The 19,380-nt window shown below is 41.0% G+C and overlaps 1 protein-coding gene and 1 pseudogene across 1 annotated transcript; one reads left to right on the forward strand and one right to left on the reverse strand.

Moving 5' to 3' along the window:
• Window positions 1–9,464: 9,464 nt before the first annotated feature.
• LOC146003533 (neuropeptide CCHamide-1 receptor pseudogene) lies at window positions 9,465–14,105 on the forward strand (annotated as a pseudogene).
• Window positions 14,106–14,652: 547 nt separating this feature from the next.
• LOC146003355 (uncharacterized) lies at window positions 14,653–15,318 on the reverse strand. The gene has a single exon (XM_083141633.1). The coding sequence runs from the start codon at window positions 15,316–15,318 to the stop codon at window positions 14,653–14,655; it is 666 nt and encodes a 221-aa protein (XP_082997759.1).
• Window positions 15,319–19,380: the final 4,062 nt, after the last annotated feature.

Below are 19,380 nucleotides of genomic sequence, written 5' to 3' on the forward strand. Positions count from 1 at the left end.
GATACAATCCGAACACTTCATCCTTGTCGAATTTCCCCGTGCTCAGGTAGTCTCGTGCCAAAGGTCCCAACTCGATTTTATCCGAAGACGTGCTGCCTATGGCACGACGTCGTGCCGGTGCATCCTTCAGTTCGAACGGCGTCGAAGGAATGCTCGAAATGGGTGTGGGTACGGCGTAACTTTTAGCTGCGAGCGGTACGAGTTCATTGATCAAATTTTTATTTTGTTCCGTGACACTTTTAATTTCTTTACCTAGACTGCTGATGGCATCGATCACAGGTTGATCCTGACGTTTCTTCTCTTCGTAGAATCCGCGATTCTCGGATTTCCAACCTTTGAAGCGTTTCGCGAGGTAATCGCGAAGCTTGAGATTTTCGTCTTCGATTTTTCGTTTCGTCATGACGTTATTTATATACGTCGTTTCTCACAACGTTGCAACGTTTAGAAAATCGTTGATTTTGTTTCTGTATTTTCCATCGTTGGGTTTCCTCGTCATGTCGATCGTCACAAATCCGAAATCGTCACCGTTCCAGCAAGTAGAGCAGCCTTCCGAAAATTGATTGTAGTTCATGTCTCCGCCTACGTAGTCATCGTGCGCGTGCTTGAGGTTGGTGTGATCTTGACGAAACAAACATATGAAATTGGCGTTGTCGCGCACTAACTGTTTTGGAATTTTGGAAAACGTTTGAGCTAGGTAAAAACAATCCATTCCTTTGTGACGACCTTGCGTGAAAAAGTTGCGAATTTCATTTTGATTTTCCAGGATGGCGTCGTCGAACACAACGACTGAATTTTCACGACAATCGTCGAGCGGTTTTATTTCCGAGGCGAATGTTGCAATGTCCAGACCATCGTACAGTTTTATCAGTTGCTGGTATTTGGATTGCTCCAAACTTTTCGAGAACACGTACAGGTGCCTGTTCTTCCAATTTAACCAATTCGGTGCGAGGAGAAAATTGTCCACGAGCAGTGTCGTTTTCCCACACCCCGAAGGACCTACGATCAGACAGCGGATGCTGTCGGGAAGCAACTCGCCGTTCTTTTTCTTCGTTTGACTTTCCGGATCCGGTAGACGCTTCACCACGTTCCACGTACTCACAAGATCACTTCGTCCGCGTCGATCCAACTTTTTTCTGGAAGTCCCAGCCATTTGACAAACAGTTTGTCACCTTTCCTACGCAATACTTTCTCGATGAGGTACGTGTCGGGGTGTTTTGTTTTAGAGAGTTCCTTTTCGTAAAATCTTCCTTTCAAAATCTCGTCGCTACTATCTTTTATTATATACGTGTGTTGGTTTCCAGGTAGAACTCGAACCACCGTAAAAAGTTCCGTGCTCCAATTTTTTGTGAATCCCTTCTCGAAGGTGCGTTTGAATTTGCTGATCCTCACCTGGTCTCCAATTTTGTATTTAGCTTTTTTTGTCGTGGGTGTGTACTTTGGACAGTAAACTGTAGAAATTAAACGCTGCTCGTCGGACTTGGTAACGTCGGCTGGCTTCATGCCTATCGTTCTGTGTACTGTATCATTATAGGTGTCGACGAGTTCCGGCAGGATGTCGACCCATTTGTAATTTCCCCGAAGCGTGAATCGTTTCCACATGTGTGTTTTCAAGGTTCGATTGAATCTTTCCACGATGCTGGCTTTGATGTGACTGAAGCTCGAATAATGTCGAATGCCATGTTTTTGAATAAATTTTTGGAATACGGCGTTGTAAAATTCTTTACCGTTGTCCGTTTGCAGAAACCGTGGTCGTCTGCCACCGCTTTCGCGAAAAATTAATTTGAATGCTTCCGTGACGCAGGTTCCTGTTTTGGCTTTCAAAGGTAGAGCCCATGCAAATTTCGAAAACGTGTCTATGACGGTGAGGAGGTACTTGTTGCCCTTGTTCAATTTATGCACGTTTTTCAAATTGCCGCTACTCATCTCCACGAGGTCACTTTGCCAGAGGTCGTCGATGCCCTTGGTTACCACAGCCAAACGTTCGTAGTTGCGGCGTGCAGGTTTATGCAATTCTTCGACGATGGCCTGCCTAGACATTTTTTTGTTTAGAGATTACGTTTCAAGAGAAGCACCAGCGTGATGGGATTCAAAGAGGGTGGTACTTCACTCGTGTTTTGAATGATCAGCTTATCGCCGGCACTCACGTCGAAAACGGTGAGATCTTCGTCTTCGTGTATTTCATATATGTTGCGCGTTTCGTTCCAACGTGCCAGAGGAATGTTTCCTGCTTTCTGGACACCACGATTCGATATCAAGGTCATGGTGGGAACGCTAGCTTTTCTACCGTGAGACCAGTACGAAAATTCGTTTATCTGAATCGTGCCGTCGAGGAGAAACTTGTAGTACGGATGATAAGGATGCAACATGTACAGTTTGTTACCTTCGACGAACGTGGAGATTCTCTGTTGATTGGGTATGCTGTTGATTTCGATGGCTTGCAGAAAATGCAGTTTAGCGAATTTAGTGTCGACGCCGAGCAGATTACTGTGAACTTGTCCGAGTTTATTTTCGATGGGCAGCAAATGCTCGACTATGGTATCCGTTACGGTAGAAAACGACGGTTTGATTTTCACTTCCACGTTCAACTGCTTGTAGTTTTCGTTGAGTTCTTGCAACTTGGCACCGAAAGAGGCCAGCGTCGATTCCTGCGTGGATTCCAGCACTCCAACTTGATCTCTGATGTGGACGACGATGTTCTGAAGGTTCTCGACTTGATTCAATTTCGAGCTCTTCTCGGTAAGATCGTTCACGATGCTTCGCATCTCTGTAAACTGCGTGTGAAGGTCGGCGACGCTCTGCGAAGTGGGCAGCGTCGACACCAGCGAACTAATTTCGTCTCGAATCTGTTCCACGTTCGCCGTTTCCGTTTCTAGTCGTTTCAGCATTCGAGATATGTTTCTTTTCAAAACGTGCAATTCTTTGGAGGTGGGGAGATTGGCCACTTTACTCTCGAGATCGCTCAATGAACTTTTGATGTCGCTCGAATCGGATAGTGCCGTCACCGCCGTTTTCAATTTTTCCAAATCTTCGCTCGAAGGTACGCTCGTCCGTAACGATTCCAAGTCACCCTGTATGTTGTCGAGTACGTGATGAAAATGAGCGAGATTCGTTTCGACGTTCAAATTTTCTAAATATTCGATCTTCTGCTGAACCGTGCTCAACGTGTCTTGAATGCTCGTCAACGCTCTCGCTTCAGCGTGAATATTTTTAATTTCTTCGTTGATCAATTCCAAGGACGCCTGAAGCGTAGCGATGGTGGTTTGAATGTGTTCGAAATCTTGATAGGCCTCCAATTGAATTTTTATGTTCGCGACGCTTTTACCGATGACCTGCAGTTCGTCCGACGATGGTAGGTTCGTCATTGTATCTTCCAAAGTCTGCAACTTGGATTTAATTTCTTCCAACGTGCTGGTGAATTCTTCTTGTAATTTGGAAACAACAACATGCAAGCGTTCTGCGTCTATATCGTTCACCACGGTTTGAAGTTCGGAGAAATTCTTTTCTATTGCGGAAGTTCGTTCTTCGATTTCGAGTTTCAATTTTTCCAAATCTTCATTTTTCGATTGAAATTGCTGTAATTTGGCCAAATCATTTTGAAGCGAATCCACGCTCAACTGTATATTTTGAACGCTGTCGTAAGAAGGTACGTCGACATAATTTTTTATGAGTGTTTTCAGTTCGGAATCGATTTTCAGAATGGGGTCGAGACATTGCGTTTGGAGCGTAGCGATTTCCGACTCTAAACTTTTGTTTAAGGTTTCCTGCAAAGCGATCAAATCGGTCCTCAACTTCTTAACTCGAATGTCCAACATGAGAATCTCTTCTGCGTGGTCTACACGCTTGGTGTTGCCGAAAATGTCGTTAGGCATTTTTGGTTAACGGTTATTTATAATAGGATAGACGATTCGTAATTCTACGAAGAGAGGAATGAGTTTGTCGTAATCTCCGAGGAGTTCCATGTAAAAATAATCTCCTGCAGACACATCGTACGTAATGTTAGAAAGCATCTTGTCGTGCTTGATTCGAAAAATGTTCTTGCCGGTAGAAATTTTGATTTCGCCTGCGTTTTCCGGATTCACGGTGATTTGAAGTTTCCCGTCGATCGGAATTTCGTAGAAATGTAAATTGTTATTAAAAACATAAAACATCTTGCCCACATCGTCATTCAGTTTCGTCCAAATGCTGTTGAGGTGAATGATCAACAGACCGTTGAGTTTAGGTAACACGGAAGGTAAGAGGTTATTGGAATTTGGTGGTGCAGTCTCCATGTTGATCTGTTTGCGGAAGCCAAAAAGATTCATTGTTTTTGTTAGTTATTTAAGAATACGGTCAAAGTGTTTTTTGTAATGACACGCAATGTTTTTTTTGTTTGCTTGCGTCACAATACAGGCACGCGCGCGCACGTGTGTGTGTGCGACACATTGTTCCCGAAAGAGGTTTACAAAAGTCACGATTTATAAACATTTGGTCCCACAGTTGGAAAATTACGATAAGTTGCATTCAAAAGTTTCAAAATATCATATAGTAGAATTTTTGTAGAGTGGGTAGGCAACATCGACGAGCCTCAAATAATAATTCAAGACTCGTCGGTGTTGCCAACTCCTATTTGTAGGTTAGCTTAGCCAGTGAAAAATCATATAGTAGAATTTTCTTCGGATGGGTAGGTAACACCAACGAGCCTCAAACAAAACATCCAATAAAATTGCCAGATGTAAACAGAGGGCAATAGACCCCCCTCATAAAAGGCTACAGTAAACCCACAGTGTCGCCAACACTAGGCCCCCAACAGTGTTGCCAGACATAAAAAATACATGGACCCCCTCAGGCCCTTTGATGAAAATTTACAGTGAAAAACCCAGTAGGTTAACAACACTGTCAATCTACGGTAGTGTTGCCAGATGCAAACAGAAAGCAATAAACCCCCCTCATAAAAGGCTACAGTAAACCCACAGTGTTGTCAACTCTGCCCTCAAAATGTACATCATAAAAAGCTACAACAAGCGTCATAATCTTGGTGATTTTTTCGGGTAAGGAGTTGGCAACACATGCCTTACAAGAGAAATCCATTAAGGCGATCGAGCTCCAAATGATGGTTCGAGCTCCAAATGAAGGCCCAGTACCGGGCCACTAGGTCTACTAGAAAGAAAAAAAGAAGAAATGAAAGAAAAAAAGAAACACATAATATAATACAGTGAGACATAACACAGGAAGAACACATACACAAATATAATGTAATATAAATTACTAAACTTTACTATACAATAATATAACACCCAATTAGCAATTTAGAAGCGCTTCACCCAAAACAATACAAAACAAGACCAAAAATACAAACCAGATGTCATTTTCATTCATATGCAGTGATATATTGCTAAGTATAACACTGAATCTGATAATTTATGTTGTAAACACTTGTCTTAATATTATTTTGTACTCGTTGATTGAGATACTAAAATCAAAATTAGATTGCAATATACATATTTTGTTGTACGCAAAGAACATTCTAAATAATGGTGAATTCTTGAATCTTTCTGTTTTAGGAATACCATAAGACATCAATAGCCGCAGCCTTATGCGGAGACAAATCCGGGGAAAATTCCGATCTTAGATCACCCACCGCGGGTATCGAACCAGGCGCCCTACCGACCAGACCACGGCGGCTAAGAGTGATTTTAAGAAAGCCAAAGCTTTTTAGTGAAATTGAGCTGTTTCAAGATGGCAGACTTCCGCAAGAGAGACTTTGTGCTTCCTGGTACCGTTCCTCATGCTTATGTCTATCTGGATGTGACCATCTTAAGAGAGATCATCTGCATCAGATTAAATAATCAACAATCGTACAGTCCTCAGTCGCTACTGCATATAGGGGCAGAACAAGCGAAAGAATATAATTTGTTGCATTTTCAGTGCAAGGCTCTGCGAACTCAATTTCGGTAGGCTGTATCGCCTGATTAAGTCTCTCGGTTCTTAACTTTAATTGGGCTTTGGTTCTTGCTTCCAATCAGTCGGCTAATTGGATTACGGCCTTCAAGCTGTCAAATGTCCATCACGAGTTTCCTATGGATTGGGCACAACTCTTTCTTTCTCTCGTTTTCACTTGGGACATTCATTTTCAATTTTACTGGTTTGCTGTGGGGTGTGCATGTTATATTTTTCCAGTATTCGAATTGTATGAAATGTGAGTGGGAGCTACACTCTGTCCCGGCAATCTCTGGAGTAAGCGAACGAAAACAAGTGTCTGCCACTATACTCCGTCCCAGCTAACTGTGGAGCAGGCAAACTAAGACAAATAAATCTCTGCGCAAGTAGTGACGCGAGACGGTTCCACAAATGAACACGTGAGAGGGAATGGGATTGCGTGGAGTGGGGGAAAGCGACTGAAGTTACCAGCCTTCCCATCAGCGTCTACTGCTTCGCTCCGGCCAATAGATTTTCCTCGCTTCTCTGACGCTGTGCGCTGCCTTAACTCCACAGTTAGCTGGGTCAGGGTGTAGAGAGAACTCGGCCAATGAGAGGGAAAAACGCGACTGCAGCTACCAGCCGTTCGCAACTGCGCGAACGTCTTTGTCTGCACACTCGCTTTCTCCCCTTCTTTACCGTTATGCGCGGCCTTTGATCCATAGATTCCCCTGACAGAGAGTAAAGACGTTTATAAATAAAGTTTAGGTACTCATAGGATGCTCAAAATATCTCGGGATGTTCCTTGCTGTTAGCACTTCCCTAGTGTATATCACCTTGCTAGTTATCCGGTTGTATTGTAAAAAAAACACTGTACAGGGTTAACGAAAATATATGATGCAATGTGTGACGTTTCCTAAGAGTTAGCATTACCTCGTAACTGCAACTCGTAACGTGGTAACGTTATTGGACTTTTAACCTGTAGCTTACCTAGGTTAGGTGTTGCTTCACTCCCAGTGTTGACATTTGGCGTTATATCATTATGATAACAACTTGCGCCATTAAATCACTTGGGCGTTAAGATCAAAACTACAACACACATTTAAAGAGATCTCAGATTAGTACCCTAAAAATCAATGGAGCGAAGAATGTGTCCTCTAGCTTCATTCCTTTTGTAATACATCTGTCATACCAGGCCCAAGTTTTCTAGGGGCCCATATATTCAAGATGGCCGCGGCTTCACACACCAACAAAAGAAATTGATCATAACTCCTTAAAAATTTGGTTTTGACAATTTTTCAGAGACATATTTTGTTCAGAATTGAAAACTGAACAAAAAAATATTTTTCAGTTTTCTCTTCATATCTTGCACTGTTATGGATGGATATATATCCAGTGAAAGAATTCCGCATCCTTCTCTGTAAGTATTATGAGCAATATTTTACACTTTATTTGACATTCCTGCATATAAAGGGCAAAAAATGCTGCCTGTGATATTTGGTTGATACCTACTAATGTGGCGCATGGCCTGTGTGACGTTATATCTCAAAGATCACTGCCTCTGAAGACATTAACAAAGAAAATCGACCATGTCTCCTTATTTTCTTCAGGAGTCATTTTGACTATTTGTAGGTTCGTTGGTTTTTTGAATGAAGGGACATTTGTATGGAAGATGCCTTCATTTTGAGGCATGCAATCATAAGTATAATACTAGGTGTTTTGCAGGACAATGTGTCAAGAGAAGGTACATGGCATCGTGAATCCAAGATGGCCGCCATGGAGGTTCTGATCATAAAATACTGTTCATATCCTGATTTAGAGTTCGTTTATAAGATTTTTCCAGAGGTAGTTTCTGTTAATAAATAAGTAAAAAATAACAATTATTATTGTAACTACAATGGTAAAGGTGTAATAACTTCACCTGTGACTACGGTATTGTCTTTTAAAATTTAATCAGTTCACCTGCTATCAAGGTTAAGAGTAGTTGTGATCATTTAGGAAACATCATATCTTCAGTCCTGTCACTCTGTCTTGTAAGTAATTGTTTTAACTCTTCTCTTCATCTCCACTACATGGACATAGGTCAGTACGTCGCATGAACATTTCCTCTTTCTGCAACCACAACCTGTCAACTGTAATATTCTATTCAGCTGTAGGTAGTGTGAATATGTTAAGAATGATCTTCTCGTTTTCTTCTTTTTTTACCATTAACAGCCAATTGGGTTGGGTACACGTGACCCACTGTTTTATTGATGGAGAAAGCATTCTCGGATCTTATAAAAATTAAAGTGTATGGTCGATTAACACTCAGTTGTGTGCTTGTGCTGGTTCATGATAATGTACCTCATTACCTTACTTCATTGTGAAGTTCAGTATTTTTCCATTATGTCACTTTATTTAGATGTAATCTTTCACTGTTTGTAAATTGAGTGATGGTTTATATAAATATTTTAGAAATTGGAATTTCATACAAGCTTGTACTTGTTGTTATGTTCGGTAGTTTTCATACTTTCAAACTTTTCTGTTAGTTCATGTAAACCAGATTTTACAAATTTATTAATCTTTATGTGCTTTTAACTGCCGATATTGATTTTAAACATCATGTGTGTGAATTATTTAATACGTACGGTAAATATGTATCTTATGAACAATAGATCAATATGGCTAAATACATCAGAAGTTACATAATTTATGAGGTTTAATGACTAGTGTAATGCATTGTTTGATCCTAAATGAGGCATGCTTGTCTCTTTGTGTTTGGTTTTTAATCTTATGTCGTTTGTTGATCTTTCTTTGTTGTTATTGGCACGCTTGAAAATTAGACAAGAGATGCAAAGTAGAATATAAAAAGAGCAATGTATTAAGAGAGTATATGTTAAAAGGCAATATAATGCCCTCAAACTTAGCTCGTGTGGAGTATGTTGCAGTTGGCGAGTATTGCATGTGAGACCTCCCAGATGGCATAGTACCTAGGTAGTAACACTAACGCCATCGAAGTTACTGGTCCCAGGTTCATCCCCGATAGAGGTCCATTTCCTTTTAACCTACCTTAACTGAATATGAACTTGACACCTTGCCTAAGTGGGTGTGTTTGCATTACACTTCAGATAGCGCATGCGGGGTGTAAGGGGTGATCTTCCACGTAGTACACCCAAGTGTCAACCTCACTTCCACGTTAGTGCACCCTGGACTGAAGACTAACGAGGCTCTGGCGACTGGCCCCATGGTCAGTATAATTTTGTTTGTGTTGTCCTGTGTTTTGTCCTTATTTGTGCTGAGTGTTCTTTGCAGCCTCGGCTTTTAACAAAAGTCAGAACATTTTAATATTTTATGATTTTAATTAAGCAACGTTAGAGTTGTTATGTGAAACGGTAAGGGGCTGGACCCCGTATAATGTGACGGGTGCAAAGTAGCCTTAGTGCTGACGCACCCAAAATTTTAAAATCAATCAATCAATCAATCAATCAGATAGCGCATGCTAGATGTTTAGTGACCTGTGTGACAGTATATCGTTTCTGACTGTTGCACTTGTGTCTTTTCAGATGCCGTTAGATCTGTATCATGGGTACTATCAGATTCGTGGTTTCGGAAGGACGACACACCTGCTCTGCGTTGGCTTTGCGAAGAGCAACGATTGTCTTTAACTGGTGTCGTGTCACGTGCCAACGCTATAAATTGCCTTCAAGATGCAAGACAATTTGATGGATGAGTTTGATGGTCTCGTGGTCTCTTCTGGTAGTACTGATCAGTTTTGGGTAAATGTCTCCGAGAACTCTACAAACGGGACTATTGGTGTTCCTTACACACCTTATCACCTCAGACCGGAGACGTACATTGTCCCTCTTCTGTTCTTCCTCATCTTCATCGTGGGAGTTCTTGGAAATGGCACCCTGATTGTCATATTCATTCTGAACAAGAACATGAGGAACATACCCAACACGTACATTTTCAGCTTGGCCATAGGTGACCTGCTGGTTATACTTATCTGTGTCCCTTTCACGAGCACCGTCTACACGATCGAAACCTGGCCATACGGGTTGGTCATCTGTAAGGTCAGCGAGTTCATCAAAGATGTGTCCATTGGTGTTTCCGTCTTCACTTTGACAGCCCTCAGTGCGGATCGCTTCTTCGCCATTGTCGATCCGATGAGGAAGCATGCTGGCAGGCGAGCCACTCGCCTCACGATCTTCACTGCTGTGGCGATTTGGGTTTTTGCTATTCTTTGTGCTGTTCCCGCTGTTCTCTTTTCATACGTTATACAGTTCGTTGTCAACGACGAAACTGCCTTTTCGGTGTGCTACCCGTTCCCTGAGTATCTGGGCCCAAAATACCCAAAGATCATCACCATCCTCAAGTTCCTCTGCTACTATGCCATCCCCCTGTGCATCATCGCGTTCTTCTACATCCTCATGGCTCTTCACTTGATTCGGAGTACCAGAAACCTCCCGGGGGAAGTCCAGGGACAGGCGAGGCAGATCCAAGCGAGAAAGAAGGTCGCCAAGATGGTCCTGGCCTTCGTGATAATCTTCGCCATTTGCTTCTTCCCTCAGCATGTCTTCATGATATGGTTCTACATGAACCCTAGGGCGAACGAAGATTACAATCTCTTTTGGCACATCCTCAGAATAGCTAGCTTCTGTCTCAGTTTTATCAACTCTTGCATCAACCCGATAGCTCTGTACTGCGTCAGCGGGACTTTCAGGAAACACTTCAACAAGTACCTGTTCTGCTGTCTTCCCGAGCGACAGTGGCGCCAGCTCAACAGGGACAGAACCAAGTCCACGTGGGAGTCATCGCACTCGATGGTGAACTACAACAGCACCCTGAGGCGTCAGGACGAGTTCACAGTGACCACGTTCATGAACGGAAGCGGGGACAAGACCTGAAGGCGACTTCACCTCTCCGTCCTGCCGCCTCCTATTGACCCAGTGTACCACAAAGACCAATACAAGTATCACCGTCCTCTTGGTTACCAGGCTAGGCCCGTCAAGTATCCTGGTGTTGTGAGAGTGGACTGGCGGAGGGGTCATAATTGTCCATCGACTCGTATGGATCTGTAACGGAGTGGGATTTTTCTGTGTTAATTTTGATGTAAATTCTCACCCCTTCATTCTGTGCTTAAATGTAGTGTGAATCTATGGATACAAATTTGTTCCCGTTCACAAGTACATTCGACAAACTCACGGTGGAGAATCAGTGCCGAGAATGTCAAAGTGAAGTTTTTGGTGCAAATTTACAAACTCATAACATTGTGACAACGATACTGTGAAAAGCTTATGTAGTGTTGCAAACTTTTATCTCTTGTTCAGATAAAATTATACGTTGGTAAAATCATTTCATGACTTCCCTACTAGAGGTCTATTAACTGTTAGACGCTGTGTATGTGCAATATGTGACCGTTGCAAATCCATTTCTCCAAGAGTTTATATGAATGTTAATACATGGTGCTTTGTTCTTTGAAAGCATGGTCTCGCTTCACAGGTATTCTAATCAGAATTATTGAAGAATAAAAATTCAAATGAAGTGGTGATAGTAATTTCATGAAATGAAAATTAAACTGTATCAAATCTAACAAATTTGTATAATCTATTACTGACAGCTTTACAATATTATCCTAGGCGCCATAAATACAATGCCGGCGACCTCTCTAGAGGAGTGGTTAGCACAGCGCGCTACGACGCCGGAGGTTCCGGGTTCGATTCCTAGACAATGCATGGGTGTTCTTTGTGAGTATCCCGTCATCAATTGCATCATATCATTACTCATCTTTATCTTAGCGATTGGTGGCAGAAAAGCAAAGTTAAATAAACAAAATCAACAACAAATACGATGTCATTAATGGACAGTAGCAGCCATGCACACGATTCACGTAAACTAAGATTTCAAGGTGTCTTACTCTCGGTACTTGTAAGAGGAAATGATGAATGTCGCTACTAAGGTGTGCATTTGTGCACTAATCTACTACAAAGTAGCCTCCTGTCTCATACCTAGACTACCGGTAAATATTCAGATATGCATTTTAAGAAAGCACCTCAGACGTGGCAAAACTAGAAAATATGACCCAATACCGCAGTTATTCACACATTAGGTCATGGGTTCTCACTAAAATCTGCAACCACTAACATGCTTTCCATAAACATCACACACGGAACAGAGCCCTAAATTAATATTAGTATCGACCTTCTCTTCAACTACAGTTGTCAAAATCCTACAAGGAAAATTAAAAACTGGATCGCCTTTCAGCACACATCAACATGCAAAATAACAATCTGTTGTTACTAACGTCAAATATACCGGATAGATAATAACCACTTTGTGAAATTACAATATAGCGTCATCTGTTACAACTTAAGAGTATTCTGCTTTAACCCTAGCATTTTACGTAGCTACATGTGTACAATTTATTTTAACTTCTTAACAAAGCACTGTCGATCACATTTAAAAATAAATAGTTTTCCTTGCCACGAAAATATGTTGAACCTACGATAAGTATAAGGTAAACTAAACATTTTACTTTTCTGAAATAGCACATCTGTTTTAAATTAAAATTGTGGTGGGAGAAGAGAGTTAAGTGTTGAATTATACGAGTTATGTACATCATGAGTTGTTCGTAGGTGTGATTGGCAGTACATTGTTTGGTCCAGGGTGCGTCACAGGAAATGGGACAATTTAAAACCTTCACAAAACACAAATAGTTAAAAATGGAAAATTTTTATTGGCCCCCACGACATGTACAGACATTGCCATTAATGCCATTATTTTCGAAATATGACATCCTTCAAATGTCCTCCAATAGCAGGCGTCCACGGAAATTTCGCATCACATCTTGGATCTTGTCTTGTGGTATTGACTCAATCTCTTCTTCAATCACTACCTTTAAATGGGCAAGACAATCCAGCTGATGGGAATACACTTTGTTTTTTAGATAACCCCAAAGAAAGAAGTCTGGGGCGGTGAGGTCTGGAGGCCTAGGCGGCCATGGGACATCTCCAAAGCGGGAGATTATTCGTTGCGGAAAGATTCATCTCTGTATGGTCATAGACAAACGGGCGGTAATCGATGTAGCCCCGTCTTGTTGGAACCATGTTGCGTTGAGGTGCTCTTTTCTGCGCAGAGACGGTTCCACAAGGTTCTGTAGCATGTTCCCATGGCGCTCGGCGTTGACCGGCACAGCTTCCCCTGCCTCGTCCTCAAAAAAATATGGACCATATGCCATTGACAACACTGATGCAATATCAAAAAACAACCTATGGGCTGTATTGATTAGTCTCATGCAGAATTGGAGGATTGGTGTCCGACCAGTAACTGAAGTTTTGTTTATCCAACCAACCATTCAGGTGGAAATTCGCCTCATAAGACATCATAAGGTCCTCTAACAAGTCTTCATCTCGATTCAGTTAATCTAAAAACATAAAAGTATTTTCTATGGTTTTTTGTCAACGGGCCGTAGCTGTTGTACACTCTGGATCTTGTACGAATGATATCGTAGATCTGTCCACAAAATTCGTCGCACTGATGCTTCGGACATGTGCAGTGTTCTTGCATGGCGACAAGCTGGTCTTTGAGGACTTTGCTGCAAAGCCTGGCGAATACGATCGATGTTTTCTGGTGTACGCACTTTCCCTGAGTGTCCTTCATGCTTCTTGTCGGACAGAACCAGTTTCTCTCCACTCTTTCACCCACCTGGTAACCGATTTTCTGTTTGGCACACGAAAATGCCGGTTCTGCCCAAGCCGCAGCTCCCGTTGAACAGCAGCAATGTTCTTCCCGCGAACAAAGACTTCCACCCCTTGAACACGCACGTGCACTGGCCAATGACTAATGGTGCACTAAATGGAAGTGCTCTGTGATGCAGATGGCACGGCAACTAGCGCCGCCACGAGCTTCCGTTTGGCATTGTTGACAGTTGATTTAGGTCTGTTTACCGTGACTCACCCTGAATAAGAGACTTTTCGTACGACTGTCTGCTTCTTACACTATTGCTTTAAACGTTTCGTTTTCAAATACTCTTTCTCCAGGAAAATAAGCCATGAACTCTTGCTTAAGTCTTTCAAAGAAAAAGCACCTTGTACGAAGGTTTATTCCTAAGTATCGAATTTCTTGGAGAAATGGAATTGGTACATCTATTACGTTCATTCTGCTAATATTAATCTCTGTTGCTAAGCATTTGTGATATTTTCTGGTGTAAATATGACGTTATATATCATTGGGATCAGCAAGTCATATTGTGTTGATAATCTAAACGAAATGAAACTTTAAGTATATTTTTTTCATAATAAAATATATAAAAAAGAACAAGTTGCACTTTTCATTAAATGTAAGTACAAAGTGTCAATGAAAATCTTCTATTAATGTAAATACTATTTGTTCGCGCCCGTGACCCAACAAGAAAACACTCTGATATATTCGTCGCAAAATATACATTACTGGCAGCCAACCTGCAATATATCTTACATCGCGTCGCTTCACTTCCTCACAGACTCTTTACTCTCTTTTAACTAGGCACTAATGTCCAGAGAATAACGTGGCGGCCATCTTGGCTCCAAAAGTACAAGGTACGGAACTTACCGCCCACCTTGAAATGATTAATTTCAACATTTTGCAAAGTACATATATAGAACACAGTTTTGATGAACAAATGTAAATTGAATGCAATGTTCCCAAAATTTCCTACTGAAAATGAATACATAAAATTAAAAAGAAATTGAACAAACTAATGATTGCTTTTTATTCATAATTTTTAAGTTTGTTTTTTTCTCATTGGTGTTCAACTTCACTCACTGGTAAAAGGGCCAGCTTCACTGCTGGCCTCTTGTAGGTTCCTTCACTGGTTCTCACTGTTGCTGCTCTAACCAATCCATCTTCACCTGGATGAACGTTGATTACTCTGCCAAGTTTCCACTGTTGAGGTGCAAGTTGATCATCTCTGACCACAACCAAGTCATCGGCCTGTAGATTCCGTTGCTCCTTCTTCCACTTAGGACGTTGTTGTAACTGAGAAAGATAATCCCTACACCATCTGCGCCAGAAATGCTGTGTCAGCCTTTGCACGAGCTGCCACTTCGACAGTCTGTTCATTTTTATTGTAGCAAAGTCTCTATCTGGAGTAGCTATCAATGCATCTCCGATTAAGAAATGGCCTGGAGTAAGTGCCTGCATGTCGTTGGGATCACTCGATAGACCACTTAACGGTCTGGAATTCAAACATGCTTCTATTTGGGTTAATACTGTATACAATTCTTCAAAGGTAAGTATGGCATTTCCCACAACTCTTTTGAGGTGGTATTTCACTGCTCTGACACCACTCTCCCACAAGCCTATTGCATGAGGATTTCGAGGAACATTAAAATGCCACTGGATGCCTAAGCTGCTTAGAGCACTTGATATTGTTTCATTGTGCTTTTGTTGTTTTGCCAGTCTCATGAATTCCTTTAACTCTCTATTAGCGCCAACAAACGTTGTCCCACAATCACTGTAAATATTACTGCAAATCTCCGAAGTGCAGCCAAAAACGTCTCTGTAGTACCACTGCTCAGTATTTCTAAATGAACTGCCTTCGTTGCGAAACAAACAAATAAGGCAATATAACCCTTATACTGCTTACGAGACCGTCCAGCAATTTCCTTCAACTATATACATCTTCTGGAAAAGGAAGTTTCACCTATCTATACACATACGACTCACTTAACCCTCCAGTTAAGGTTTCAAATACTCTTTCTCCATTGTCACCCAGCCCATTTGTTTTTGTTACCGCCAAGCAGTGTGATGGAAGGGAGTGATAGGGGCTTCAGTACCTTCCCCCTACATTTCCAGCTACCTGACTAGTGTGAGTTTGTATGTTGTAGTGAGGGCTAGCCCGTGTTATTGCGCTTGAAAGTCAGTTGGGTGACACTTGTCCCCCGCGCGATTAACGGCGTTATGAATGCACCGAAGCGTCCACGACTCTGTAATAACTCTCTTATTTTGGACGTATTGCTTGGTGAGAGTTCCGATGAGGACGATGTTGTGGAGAATGATAGTGACGTTGGTGGAGATGACCATTTAGATGTCCAGGACGATCTCTTTGACACAGAAGAAGCAGATGAGCCACAAACGGACCAAGTGAAAAATGCCGAAAATGACCAGCCGCCAAATGCGGAAGAAGAATCCAGTGATGAAGAGGACATCCCATTTGCAAATTTATACATTTTAAGAGACCAATTTAGACTGTAATGAAGTGGAAGAACTATCCTCTCAGCCCAGAAATGTACGAGCCAGAGGTGACAACATTATTTTGCGGCTGCCAGGACCAACTAGACAGGGTAGGGAAGCACGCAGTGCACTTGATTGCTTTGTACTTTTTAACGTTATTGGAACTATAGTTACATCAACCAACATTTATATTCACCATATAAAGGAGCATTTTAGCCGAGAACGGGACGCCAAACACACGAATGTTGTTGAAATTCGTGCTTTCATAGGCATTTTGCTACTAATTGACTGTTTTGGCAGTAAAAGGAAAAAACTAAGCAATGTGGGACAACTCTGCAGGGACTGGTGTGGAAGTCTGTTATCTTGTTAGTGAGAATAGATTTCATTTCCTCATGCGATGTCTTCGTTTTGATGACATCGGAGATCGTCAGCAGCGAAGAGAAATTGATCGGCTTGCGCCCATCAGAGAAGTCCTAGAACTTGTAGGGCAAAACTTGTGGTCAGCGCCTCAATCATTTACAAGTTCAACAAAGCTGCATGACGAGAATTCCTGAAAAGTTTGGCGTTGGAACTCATAAAACCTCTGATTGAGAGTCTCATCCAGCTTCCTTTCATCCCTGCACATCTGAAGAGAAGAGGAAAGGCCCTTCTTGTAATCAAAGAAACCCCTCAGCCTGAGTGCAGACAACAAGGTAACAGTAGAGGTCGCTCCTATCTGTGTGGGAGGGTAAGAGACAAATCAACCAGAAAACATTGTGAAAAATGTGGACGTCATATCTGTAGTGATCATTCATCAATTCTTTGTCATTGAAATTTTCAACCTACAATATGCATAAAAAATATTACGAGTAACAAACATTGTTGTGACTATACTCTTTCTATACGTAAAATGCAGGGTACGCTTTAGCGATTTATTTTACCCTGTAATAAAGGCCAAATTATGTTAATATATATGTTTATGGATTCTCAATAAAGCAGTCTTTCAGATGAGCAAGGAGTTTTACAATGTTACCCTGCATTAAAAAAAAGTTACGGTAGCCTAAAGTTTAAGATATTTTTTCCATGCAAAATTTTGTTAAAGAACGATTTGGTATTTTTCTCTTTACAACACCTGTTTCATACAAAAGTAATTCAAAAAATATTTTAAGTGTCCCTAGAATAGATTGTAAATATAACAAAACAAAAAAATCCACCATACTATAATTAGTCTTTTCGAAATAAATAAAATTAATTATGGGTGACAACTGTCACCCGCGCGAGTATCCGTGTTACGGGATGCCGCGCGAGTACTCGAGGGTTAAATGATATGTTCCCAGATGTTCATTCGTCCGCAGACTCGTCGGATTAGATGAGCAACAACACACGGGATTATGACAAGAGTTGCACTTTTAAGTACAATATTTGATTTATAGGCCACGGCGTTTCCACTACACCATCAGGAAAGACCACCATTTATTGGCCCCACACAACTCACAAAAGTGACACGGTAAATCAGTTTTCCATCAAGAGAAATTTGAGAACGCCGTACCTTCTAATATACTAAATTCTTGAACGAGACGAGATTCTAAGACAGAAAGTGTCAATTTCACTTCAATTTGGCAGATGTTTGTCTCGTTCTTTGTCAAGTCTTGAAAAGTCTACAAGGGTATCGTCTAGTTCTCGTCTCGGTATTGGCCTCCCCGATGGCGTTGTGGTAGCGTCGTCGCCTTGTAATCAAGGGGTCCCGGGTTCGATACCCGGCGGAGGCACATAGTAGTTCGGATCGCACTTTAAACTGTAGGTCCACTCCCGATTAGCCTGTCTGTGCATAAAGTGGACTTAAAACACCAACTCAATCAATCACCTCAATGTTTTAAACAAGGGTATTCTCTTTTTCTTCTTCAATTTCGAGACAGTATCGAGAATTTTGGTGAAACTAATGCACAGTTTGCAATACTTTATCTACAATCATTTCAAATTCATGAATCATGTTCCAATGTATATAAAAATATTTTCGCACTTCCTATAATTTCCTTAGTTTGGTAAAGAAAGTTCGTTGCAGTTAGTTATTTTGACTGTAATCTCAATTACCCTTAAGTATGGAAATTAGTTGGAATTATACTTCACAGAACAAATAAATAATAATGTTCATTCAAGAATTAACGTTTTTTTCCAAAACTGATATCGTGGGCGATTAAACTATATAGAAATGGTTGATGATGTTTTTAGTGCTAAGGATAAACAAGAGTACTATGGTGAAACAATAAATGTAAGCCTAGTTATAAGAACAAAAGACATAAATATATTATTTGTTTATTATATAAACACACAATCCATTACAATTGTTAATATTAGAAACAGCTACCACAGTAAAGACAATAATTACACAAACATTATTATCCGTGCACCAAGTGTGACCCCACCAAGAGCCATAGTCTCGAAAGAGAAGGTTCCGAGTTTGAGAAATGGTCTAGGCATGGATTGTATGTTTTTGAGTTTCGTGTCAAAGATTTAATCTCGAGGTTTTAAACAAAGGTGTTAAATTTCAGAACAGCATTTAGACTTATGGTGAAATTAATGCAAAATTTGCAATAACGTATTTACAATCTACTCAGAAGTATGAATAATTTTATACTGTGTATTATAATGTGCTTTAATTAAAATATTTTGTTTAGTTGGTTGGAAGAGAAAGTTCGCTGGTGTTATTCCAGTAGTGTAAGTGTATCGTTTCAAAGTAGTACTTTGTAGGTATCCTCTTTTTTTATCAATTGAATATCACTTTTTGACATATTTTGACAATTTTTTGTCAACGTTTTAGCGTTTAGCGATGTTTTTAGTACAATTTTCAATGCACAAATTTTTCCCCACCTCGTACTTGGTAGGTATATCACGATCTTACGTGATATAACTTAACCTATCCATTTTATTCGTGCTAAACTACACGAGAGCCTCTACGTGCTTTGACCTACTTAGAGTAGTGTCACAAATATGCCTTTGACCACTACCCTGATTTTTCGACCCCTCAGAAAATCGCATCGAAACCTCAAAAACTCACTTTCTCTCCACGTTCCGCGCCTCATTTATTGCGCTGACGATGTTTCACGGCGCAGAAAAGCCGGTACGAGTAAATTCACTTTCTCATCCTTGAAGTACGAATGCACCTTATCGTAATTTTCCAAGTCCGGGACCAAATGTTTATATATCGTGACCTTTGTAAACCTTTCTCTCTCTCGGGGGAAACGATGTGCCACACACATACACACGCGCGCGTATGTGCCTCTCATTATTTTCCGTATTGTGACGCAAAAAAAACAA

This window comes from Lepisma saccharinum, chromosome 20 (assembly GCF_977018435.1).
Source record: "Lepisma saccharinum chromosome 20, izLepSacc3.1, whole genome shotgun sequence".
Taxonomy (NCBI): Eukaryota; Metazoa; Arthropoda; class Insecta; order Zygentoma; family Lepismatidae; genus Lepisma; species Lepisma saccharinum.